The following is a 10,693-nucleotide window of genomic DNA, read 5'->3' as shown; positions in this document are numbered from 1 at the left end:
AATATATTTCGGAAGGGCAGACGGAGGAGCCATGCGTACATTTTATGGGGAAGAAATGTTTGGCGCTATAGAGAGGAAGCTCGTCTTCTAACCACCCAGAGTCAGTGAAGTAGAAGTGGGTTAATGAGGGTAATGAGCTCCCTGGTCTCAGAGGTGTCCAAGCAGAGGCTGAGGAACTCACTCCCTCTTGGCAGGGCGGGCAAACTCTGAGTGTAACTTTAACTGAGCCTCAAGACCCAGGGAGCTGTGAGTCTTGCTCCGTTGCCCTGTGATGCATGAAAGGTGTCCAAAGGCCGGTATTTCATTGCTCAAACTGGTGACCTGGACTCTCTCATAGCTGCAAGTGACAGGGAAATCCTTTGGACCCCACTTTTGGTTTAAGGACACAAGGTGCCTGCCTTCCTTGAGGTTCTTTATCTTCTAAGGATTCTGCCAGTGAAAACACCCTTCCCCATCCTGCAAGTCACCCAGTCCTGGGGGGGGGGGGGAGGAGTCCTCTTCCCAGGACCTTCCTGTCACCTTTCTCCCCTCCAGCTGCCCTGACCACACCTCCCCACCCTGGGATCCTATGACAGCATCCTTAGGGGACTTGGTTGTAAAGCATCCCATCCCACCATTTTCCTTTCCCAAACAGGCCACCGTCTCTCACCAGACCTGTGGGTAACGTTTAAGAAATGTTCAGACGGCACGCGGTGGGGTTTTCTCGCAGGGCCCTGTGCACTCTTCGAAGCCCTCAGCTGCCAGACTCGGGGAGGCAGTTGGAGCTCAAAGTTCCAAGGGCCTGGGACCTAACGGTGATGATTCTGAGGAAGCCCTCCCGCCCTGCCAGGAGGCCTGGTCCTCCTCTGCGTTACCACTGAGGAGCCCAACTGTCTCCCCCTGCGACAGCCCATCCTGCCGTTGTCTGCCTCACCGTTGTGTGTTAGGCAGAGAACAGAGCTGCTTCTTGGCTTGTATTTTTGTTCCATCTGGGAGAGAGCTCAGAGAAAAGGTCAGTATTTAGGTCCCAGAGTAGCTCTTTAAAGGATTCCCCGGAGGAAAAGAGCATGGGATGCTAAAGGCCTCTGGGGCGGAGTTTGAGATTAAGGAACTTGGAAACAGGGGGAGAAAGGATCTGGCAGCTTTCAGTCTTCCATCTTGATGTCTGTGTTGGGGTTTGTCAACTCTTAAGAAGCTGCTGATGTGAGAACCCCTTGAAAGGACTGTGAGACTTGCCAAGGTGGTTTTCTAATCCATCTTTTGTTCTCAGTGCCTAGAAAAGAGGGTGGATACACCCTAGTAAATACACGTGTATTACTTATGTATTGCTGTGTAACAAATTACTATAAACTTGGCAGCTTAAAACAACACCCATTTCATATAGTGTCTGTGGGTCAGAGTCTGGGTCCTTTGCTCAGGGTCTCACAGGCTGTGCTCAAGGTGTCAGATGGCTGCATTCTTTCTGGAGCTCGGTGCTCTCCAAGCTCACGTGATTGTTGGCGGAATCCAGATCCTTGTGGTTGTAGGACTGAGGCTCCCAGTTCCTTGCCACAAGGCCTCCTCCATTGGCAGTTTACATCGTGGCTGCTTCCATCAAGGCTGGCTGGGGAATTTCTTTCTCCTGTCTGCTAAGAGGGAGTCTGATGTGACATGCGAGTGGTTTCCCATCACCTTCGCCATAGTCTATTGGTCAGAAACAAGTCCTGGGTTCTGCCCACCCTCAAGGGGAGGGGATTATACAGGGTGTGACTCGGCAGAGATCGTCTTAGACTGTGTCATCACACCACCGGGCCTACAAATCTTGTTTATGTCAAAAGAGCCCAAGGAAGAGATGGAGGAATCAGCAATAGACTCAAACAAGGACTCATCAGAGGCAACAGAGGACTTGGAACCTCTGGAACCGGATGATGGTGGTAAGAAAGTCACCCACATCCTTGCATTCCTGTCCCATCTCAGCCACTAACTTCTTGAGGGCAAGTCCCAGCTGAGTCTTAGTTTCTCCATCTGTACAGTGGACAGGAAGGTCCCTGCCCTTTCACACCACAGGTGGAGCTAATTGCTGCACAGGTGTCGGGGAGGCGGGGACACAGGGAACACCTCCTGCAACGGTGACCTCGGCCCCAAACCTGTGCCATCTCTGTCTCAGGGACTTTCCAACAAGTCACAAACCTCCTCAACATCATGGACAGCGAGTCAACCAAGGCGGACACTGCTGGGGCAGGTCCTGACATGCGGAAGGCGCTGGCCTCGGTGATAATCACAGAGAAGGCCACCGCCGAGCCCCGTGTGGTGATGAACGCCCTAATCCGCTGCCTGCAGGTGCCAGAGGTAGGGCTTCCTGCGCCCTCAGCCGCTCCTCTGAGCCAGGCCACGGTGGCTGCTCCTATGTCCATCCACCACTTAGCACTCAGGCACCTACTGGCGAGGGTGCGGGGCTAGGTGCCAGGATACGGAGATGGGCAGGACTGTGAGGTTCTTGCTCCTTGAGGACCTAGGGGAGGCCGGGGCTTTGACAATCTTTAAGAGCTCTTTGTTCTAACACATTGAGGTTGGGAGCCATCATCCTAGAGCAAGAGTGAAGTCAGTGGATGTGGGGGAGTGAAGACACAGCAGAGCTGGGGCACAGGGCTGTATCCCCGTGGAGCAGTACCATTGCCTGGACAGTCCAGGATAGAGGCACCCACTCCCACAGGCCCGAGAAGCCCCGAGCGGCTGGCAGGCAGCACCGCCCACTCTCCTCTGGAAGGCCATCCAGTGCCTGTTTCACGCCAGTTTCCAAGTCTTGGATGATTTTTCTCTTGTGCCCGTAAATATTCTCCAAGGATTTATCTCGATCCCAGAAAAGGCTGGTTTTATTACCATTTGTCCGCCATTTAGGCAGATTCTGCGAGAGTGCTAATTATGCATATGGGCCTCCTTGAGTTCACTTTGAAAATCCAGAGCAGGTGTTCTCAACAAATGGAGGCAATACTGCCCCAAAATGGGTAAAACCAGTTCTTGGTGGGGGACGGGTTGAAGAAAATCTTACTTTTTTATGTATAAAGCACAGAGATGCATACAGCCCATGAACAGATACATAATATATTTGCGGTATTAAGGTTTCATGGGGCCCGACTGGGGGAAAATGACTGAGAAGACTCCTTAGGGAGCAATAAGAAAAGAAAGAGCAGGCTGAGAAGCCCTGGTCCCGAGCCTTGGGGCACCGAACAGCAGCTGCCACCGGTTCTCTGCTATCCAGGAGTTTTCACGAGGAATCTCTGGCTTGCGTCTGACGAGCCTCTGTGACTCACTATGCCAAGACTAGGGGGAAAGACCAATCCCCTGTACCAATTTCACTAGTAGACCATATGCCTTTGAGAGAATCTCTCTCTTCTTGAGGCCCCAAACTTGCTAGGGTCTCTGGACTGTTAGGAAGTGACCTTCTCACCAGCTGGGGGAGGAAGCCACCTTCCGAGGGCCTTGCAGGCAACGGCCCACGTGCAGAGTCCCCCTTGGCCTTGAGAGCGGCTCGTCTTACCAGAGTCATTCTCAAATCCGTCTCCCCGGGTGTGGTCCGGGTTACAACCTCTGTGTCCAATCCTATCATTTAACACAGCGGTCAGCGCTATCTAGGGGTCGGACGGAGGCAGGGGAACGTTTTCTGGTCTCGAGCGCCCCCTCAGCAGGGCAAAGGGCAGGGCAAAGCCACCCTCTTGGGCTCTCAGCTGGGCTTGTGCCAAGTCCTGAGGACCTGGCGTGCTGACCGCCTGGCACCTGCCTTGCTGAGCATGCCGGGCTGGACACAGGGAAGAGGGAACCGCTTTGCAGGCCGCACCGACGGGGCCACTTGGAGGGGTTGACGGAGGAGGGAAGGGGGGCGGTGGAGATGGAGGGGCCGGGTCTGAGGCTTAGGAGGCTTGACGAAGCGAGCGGGCCCCTGGATGGGTATGTAGGAGAAAGAGCCGTGAGAGGGAGAGACGGCGGCCATGTGCTCGGGCAGGGTGGCCTCTGTCTGTGGCCCCGAGGCCCCGTCCAGCATCTGCCCCCCCTTCTGCTTGTTGCCCAGATCTCCACCCAGCGGAAGGTCAACATTTACAACATCCTGCAGGAGATCATCCAGCAGGAGGGGGAGCTGGAGGAGCAGTGCGTCCACAGGCTGGTGGCCATCGCCTCCGAGGAGATGCGGGAGGTCCTGGAGGTAGAGGAGCTCTGGGCACCGCTGGGGCCCCGCGCGCCCATCAACCCAGGACGGGAGTGTTAGTGGGCACAGCCGGAGATGCCCGAGGCCCATGTCCAGTCACCTCTCGGAGGCCCGGCGGGGCTGGAGAAGGCGTGGGGCGAGAGGGCTTCAGGAGGGGCCAGCTGCTGGTGGCACCACGCGTCCCTCTCCCGTGCCCTCAGGTGGAGGGTTACACCAAGGCAGAGGTGGCCAGCGACACCCTGGTGGCTCTGTCCCGAAACCACTTCAGCGTGGTCATGTATGAGATGCAGCACCGCCTCAAGCCCCTCGACCTCACGGACGAGTTTGTCATCATCACGCTGGCGAAGCTGGCCAACGGCAACGGTGGGGGCCGGCCTCGGCCCAGTCCCTGGCCCCTCAGGCTGGCCCAGTGCTCCCCTGGCCCCTGCCCCTTCCCCCCTCCATTTATATCTCTTCTCCCCTTACTCTGGCTTTCCTCCTTTTCGTCTCCATGGGTCTCTCTCTGCTGTTAAGATTCTCTCTGGGTCTCTGCACCGCATCTTGGTCTCATTCTCTCGGTCATTCCATCTCCTCTAAACCTCTCTCCTCCCTTCCTCTGAGGCTCCGGCCTTCTCAGTCTTCTCATCTCCCTCGCTCGTTTCATTTCCTCTCTCTCGCTCCCTCTCCTTCCATTCCACAGACAGGCACCGAGCTCCACGCACGCATCTTGGTGGGTGCTGGGCCACCACAGGGGATAACACATGCACGGCCCCTGCCCTCATAAAAGACCCTAAACAAGAAAATAGGTGATCCCAATGTGAGGGGAGGGTGTGAAGAGAACAGCCAGGTGGCGGCTTGAAACCAGGGTGAGGGAGAGGACCTCGTGTCTGCGGGGCCCTTGCTGAGGCAGTGAGGCAGCTGTGCCCTGAAGGCCGAGATGGTGCTGTCTGTGTGGAGAGCAGGATGTGCTACGAGAACATCATGTGCAAAGGCCCTGGGGCAGGGAAAAGCGTGGCTTCTCTGAAGAGCTGAGAGGTCACTGTGGCTGGAGTTAGAGAGCGAGGGGAGATGGTATAAGATGAGGCTGGACAGTTAGGCGGGCCGAGTGGGTAAAGAGTCCGGGCTGTATCTGAGGGCACTAGGGAGCTACTGAGGGATTTCAGGCTGCAGGTGCCTGATGAAACTCAGCTACTGTGTGGATGGAGACTGGGTGGGAGATGTGTGAAGGTGTGGCGATGGTGGCTCGGGCTGGAGTGCTTTTGGCAAGCGGTGGAAAGACAGGAGGTACCAATGGGGCTCAGGACAATGGGACTATGATGAGTCCTATGTTTCCAGTTTGAGCAACAGGATGTATGGTTGTTCATGTCCTGAGATGGGAAACATGGAGAGAGAGAGAAGGTGGGGGCTCAGAAAGAACCCCGTTTCCATGTATTGAATTTGCGTGTCTTGTGAGATGGCCGAGTGGAGAGGCCGTGTGGGGAGTTGTGTGGATGCAGAGCTGAGAGGGCAGGTCTGGGCTTGGTCTTCCCAGCAGGGGGCCTCAGAGTGTGGGTGCTATTCAAAGCCACTGACCCCGAGGGCATAAAAGTAGAGAGAAGCCCCAGCACAGAGAAGGCTCAGGGGGCTCTTAAGAAAGGGGAGGGAAGTGAGGACAGTGTGGTGTTATAGGGCCTGCAAGAACAGAGATTCGGAAAGGGCCCAGGGTCAGCTGTGTCCCATCTTGCTGAGGGGTCCAGTAGGATCAGGTGGCTTGGTCCAGAGGAGTTTCATGGCTTGCTGGGCATGGAGCCCGGATGGCCTGGAAGAGGACAGGGGGTGAAGACCAGGAGGATCGGCCACTTGCTGTGAGACGGCGGCAGCCAGAGGGGCTCCAGGCAAGGGAGGGCCTAGGCCTGCATCCAGCTGAGGCCAGAGAGCCAGGACAGAGGGACAGATGGGTGGACAGGAGGGAAGGGCCCAGCCAGGGAAGGAAAGTCTGAAGAAAGCCTGTTGGTGGGGGTGGGGGCTCCCAGCACAATGGAGGGCCTGGGCTCGGCTGGGGGTGGGAGGGCCGGCCGGTCTGTCACCCGTTACCCTTTCTCCCAACAATCTCTTTTCTCTGTCACCTTCCCACCTGTGTTTCCTTTCTCCTGCCTGCCTGTCTCCTTTCAGTCCCTCTGCCTCACTCGCCGTCTCCCTGTCTCTTCATTCACCCAAGAGCATCTGTGACACTTGCAGGAGCCAGGCACCATTCCCGGGCCGGACGTGCTCTGAGAGGCCACCGTCACCGGTCTCCCGCGTCCCGCCCTCCCACCTTCCCCGTGGCTCTGCCTCTGCTCGGTCTCTTCCTCTGTCCCCCTGTCCCCCTCCCTTTCCCATGCTCCTTTCCCTTCACCTATGTCCGGCCGGCTCTTCACCTCACGCTGACTTTCGCACTCTTTCCTGTGTCCCAGGGACACGGAGGGGCTCCCTGGCTTGGCACTGCGGGATCGGGTCAGAGATTGTTGGGTGGTCAGCGGCCATCTCTGCCGTCTCCCTGCTGACCCCCTCCTGCGGCCCCTCCCCCACCCCACAGTGTTTGAGTTCATGCCCTACATGGGCATCACCCTGGCTACAATATTCACGATGCTGAGGCTCGTCAACGAGGCCAAGATGCGTCAGGTGATCTGCGGCGGTACGTGTCCCGTGGGGGCCTGCAGGTCGGGCGCAGTCCGGGTGCTGCAGGGGAAACGTGGGGTAAGAAGTGGGTGGAGGGGCTGTTGAACCCGAGGTGGGTTGTTCATTTGTTCCCAAACATTTGCTCAGTCTGCCGCTTGATGTGCCTCTGACCGGCTCTCGGGGGGCGCAGGCGGCTGAGAGGGAGGAAGCTGTCCCCGCCACTCGCTTTAGCTTGTTAGGCTTTCAGGAGAAGGCCAGCGAGGGTGGCGGGATTCGCAGGGCTGGAGACCAGGGGAAATGTCTCCACGCTGGGCCTGACTTGGGCAGGTCTCTGATGCTGTTTACATCTGATCCCCTTGCCCCGGGTTTTGATTACATAATGTTTTCATGGTCCCCAAATCCCTGACCCCTGAGAAAAACAGGACAAACTGCATTTGCCTCCCTCCGCATTGGAGCTCCCAGGATGTGGGTAAAGAGCTATGTTTAGGCCCCGCATGTGACTCTCAAGGGCCCCGGCCTGGACGCACCTGCCTGGCCCCCTCTGGGGGAGCCTTGCACACACAGGTTTATGGGATAAACATTAAGGAGCTGGGAGGGGCTGGGAGGGCCGCGAGGGAGGGGTGCAAAGGGGATTTTCCTGGGCTGCCTCTGGCCGTCTGCGTAGCCTGCTAACTGTGGAGGTACGAGGGTGCTCCCCTCCCCCCAGAGAAGGTGGCCTGGGCTCACCCCTCTCCCACCGCAGCCATGGAGACCTTCTGCGAGACGGTGCAGTTCTACCTGCGGCACCTGGAGGACAGCGTGTACCCCGTGATGACTGAGGAGCAGTTTGCGATCAAGCTGTTCCCCATGTATCGCTATTTCGTGACCGTGTGGCTGAGAAGCCACAACCCAGAGGTGAGACACGCTCTCCTCAGGGGGGCCTGCCACCCCGCCCCCCCCGTAACGTTTCCCCAGCCTGTGAGGCTGGGGAGCTGAGACACCAGGGGGTCCAGCCTCGTTCCCAGAACCCCAGAGAGATGGTGCCCTGATTAACGGCAGGGCTGGGAGTTCCTGACGCCTAGGCCCCCGTGGCGGCTTCATAAAGGCCCTGGGGGCTTCTGGATGGGGTTGTGTTACGTGCACGTGGGTGCTCTCCTCGCGGTTTACTGACGGGAGCTGTTTCCATGCCAACTTTATGCTGTTGGGCTGTTTTACAAATAAGGAGAGTGAGACACAGACAGGTGTACCTGTCCCAGGCCACCTAAGTGACAGAGCCAGGACTCACGGGGACAGCCTGGCCCCACTGCCCACCTGTGGGGCCCTGGGTGAGGGCTCGACCCTACCTTCAAGGTCCCCTCCATCTTGTAAACGCGACTCTGTGGATGGGGCTGATGTGACCGGTCCTTGTTGGGGGTCCAGGGCCCAGGAGCCCTGAGACCCCGCCCCTGTGGCAGGTGAAGCTGGGGGTCATCAAGTCCCTGCGGCCCATGCTGAACCTGCTGCTGCCCAATGATGACCTGCGGGAGGAGGTGTATGACTACCTGCCCCTGCTCCTGGCGGAGTACCAGGGCGGCCTGGAGGCCCTGTTCATCACACAGGTGCGGCCAGTGGGACCCCCTGGCTGAGGCCCGGGCCCCCAGTGTACTAGCGGAGGGGCATCTGGGTGGAAGGTGGGACATCTGGCAGCAGACCCAACATCTGTGCCCTACGGGGGGCCACGGGGCCTGGTACTTTTAGGGTTTTCTGGAAATGAACGTTGCCATTCCAGGGGGAAGGGACAAGATCCTGAAGGGTCTGAGAGGCCACGGTGAAGCTGCGCCCTTTGTGTAGTTTCCTGGGGCAGCTAAACAAACGGCCACAAGGTGGGTGGCTTAACACAACAGACGTTTGCGCCCTGAAGGTTCTGGAGGCCACAAGTCCAAAATCCAGGCATGGGCCGGGCTGGGCTCCCTCTGAAGGCTCTGGGGAGAATGCTTGCTTGCCTCTCCCGGCACCTGGTGTGCCCAGGCATTGCTTGGCTTGAGGCAGCGTCGCCCCTAACTTGCCTTTCATCATCACATCATTATTTTTGCTTCTCTATATGTCCTCTCATCTCCCTATAAGGACACCAGTCACTGGACTCAAGGCTCACCCTAAATCCAGGGTCATCTCATCTCTAGGTCCTTAACCAATTCCATGGGCAAAATCCCTATTTCTAAACAAGGTCACATTCTGAGGGTCCAGGTGGACATGAATTTGGGGGCACACCTCTCAACCCATGAGAGCTTTCAACCCGTGTGAGTGGAGGCGTGGCCGGGGCCTACCGATGTATATTGTAGAGCAGTCGCTCATCTACAGATGAGGTCCAGTCCTTAGCTGTAAGAGCAAGGAGCGGAAATGGGTGTGCTGGGCTTAGGGAGCCACCCGTATGTACGTCTTTCTGGCTCAAGAATCCCACTCCTCAGCTTCACTGAGCCCAGGAATCGCCTGGGGGCTGGTTGATACGCAGGCTCAGTCAGACCGAGAGGCTGCATTTTTAACCACACTGAGCAGCAAGGGTCTAGAGTGTGACCTTGAGTTGGTAGAAGGTCATCTGCCACCTTCTGGCCATCTGTCCCAGGTCTTGAGGCAGATCCTGGAAGTGTCGGTCATCACCAGCACCCCCGTCCCCCAAATGCAGCTGCACACTATTTTCACAGAACTGCACATCCAGGTGAGGCGGGCGAGCCCGGCAGGGCGTGGCGTTCTCGGGGGCACCCCCAGGACGCGGGCTGCCGCGGCTGGCGGCCGACCTGGGCGGAGGGCAGATGGTGATGGCAGCCCCATCTTGCTCTCACGCGCCTGCTTTCACCCACCCTCCCCGCACGCCCCTCCCCAGGTGTGCGTCAGGGCCCCTGCCCAGCAGCAGTACAGCATCCAGAACGTGCGGGAGATCGAGCACTGCTTCATAGCCCTGGGTGAGGCTCGGAGCGCGGGGGGGCCCCCCCGCCGCCCAGCTCCGGCTCAGGGGGAGGGACTCAGACGGCCCTTCCCCCTGCAGCCCGGTCCTACCCGAAGGAGCTGATGAAGTTCTTCCTCAGCCAAATGGAGATGAGCAAGGAGGCCATCCGCGTGGGGACCCTGACCCTAATCAGGGCGGTGGTGGGCGCCGATGGTGAGCCAGGGCGGGGAGGCGAGTGGGGGTCAGGGGAGGGGGCGTCTCACCCGTCTGGACTGCTATCATTTCCTCTTTTGTAGCCCACTGGCTGGGCTAGGGAGCCAACGCTCTTGGCTGCTTCACGTTTCCTGCCCTTGAACTTAAACCAGCACCGTGACCCATCTTCTCCACCCCTCACCCTCCCCTTAAACTCTGTGTCCCAGCTTCCACCTGAGTCTGAATTTCAAACTGTTAACCCGAATCCTAGTGCTAACCCCAAACCTAAATCAAAGGTGGATAGGAAGCCTTGTTATATCATGTAGGTACAGCCCTAAATCCTCACTGACCCCAAATCCAGCCTTAATCCGAATCCTGATTCTAAATCCTTGAGCCCAAACTCTGGCCTTGATATCAAAGAAATACTTGATATCCCCAACCAAGGCCCTCGCTCGGACCTCACCTTTTGAGCACGGCGCCCCCTGCAGGTTCGGCCCTTCCTCTGGGGTCCGTGTCCTCTGGTGTCCGTGGCCGCTGTGCACGCCGGGCAGCTGTGTGTGCAGGACCTGCTGCTGACAGTAAACCCCTCTCCGAGAAACCTGAATTTAAGCATCAACGGGACCCGTTTCACCTACCCAGTGGGCAGAGACGATAACGACTAGAGTTGGCCTGGCCTTTTTTCTGTAAAAGGTGGTGGTAAAAGGATTTTCAGCTCCGCAGGCCACGCGCCATCTCTGGGACAAGGGACTGGACTCTGCCACCGCGGAGCGAAAGCAGCCATAGACTGCCGAGCACGGCTGTGTGCCAACAACACTTCATGTACAAAA

The 10,693-nt window shown here is 57.8% G+C and overlaps 1 protein-coding gene across 1 annotated transcript in view; it reads left to right on the top strand.

The window, feature by feature from the left end:
- Positions 1-1,786: 1,786 nt before the first annotated feature.
- The window catches only part of MROH2A (maestro heat like repeat family member 2A), a gene marked incomplete at both ends in the record, with an annotated part of 35,647 nt that continues 26,740 nt past the window's right edge, over positions 1,787-10,693 (top strand). Inside the window, 10 exons of the mRNA XM_081142854.1 lie at positions 1,787-1,892; positions 2,126-2,307; positions 4,025-4,156; positions 4,360-4,522; positions 6,693-6,791; positions 7,518-7,669; positions 8,209-8,352; positions 9,354-9,446; positions 9,612-9,690; positions 9,774-9,887. Of these exons, the coding sequence (XP_080998980.1) occupies positions 1,787-1,892; positions 2,126-2,307; positions 4,025-4,156; positions 4,360-4,522; positions 6,693-6,791; positions 7,518-7,669; positions 8,209-8,352; positions 9,354-9,446; positions 9,612-9,690; positions 9,774-9,887 (1,264 nt within the window). The remainder of the gene's footprint in view (positions 1,893-2,125; positions 2,308-4,024; positions 4,157-4,359; positions 4,523-6,692; positions 6,792-7,517; positions 7,670-8,208; positions 8,353-9,353; positions 9,447-9,611; positions 9,691-9,773; positions 9,888-10,693) is intronic.

The sequence above is a fragment of the Miniopterus schreibersii genome (genome assembly GCF_964146895.1).
Source record: "Miniopterus schreibersii genome assembly, chromosome: 7".
NCBI lineage: Eukaryota > Metazoa > Chordata > Mammalia > Chiroptera > Miniopteridae > Miniopterus > Miniopterus schreibersii.
The sequence above is the reverse complement of the archived record's forward strand: the minus strand, read 5'-3'. Positions and strand labels throughout refer to the sequence as shown.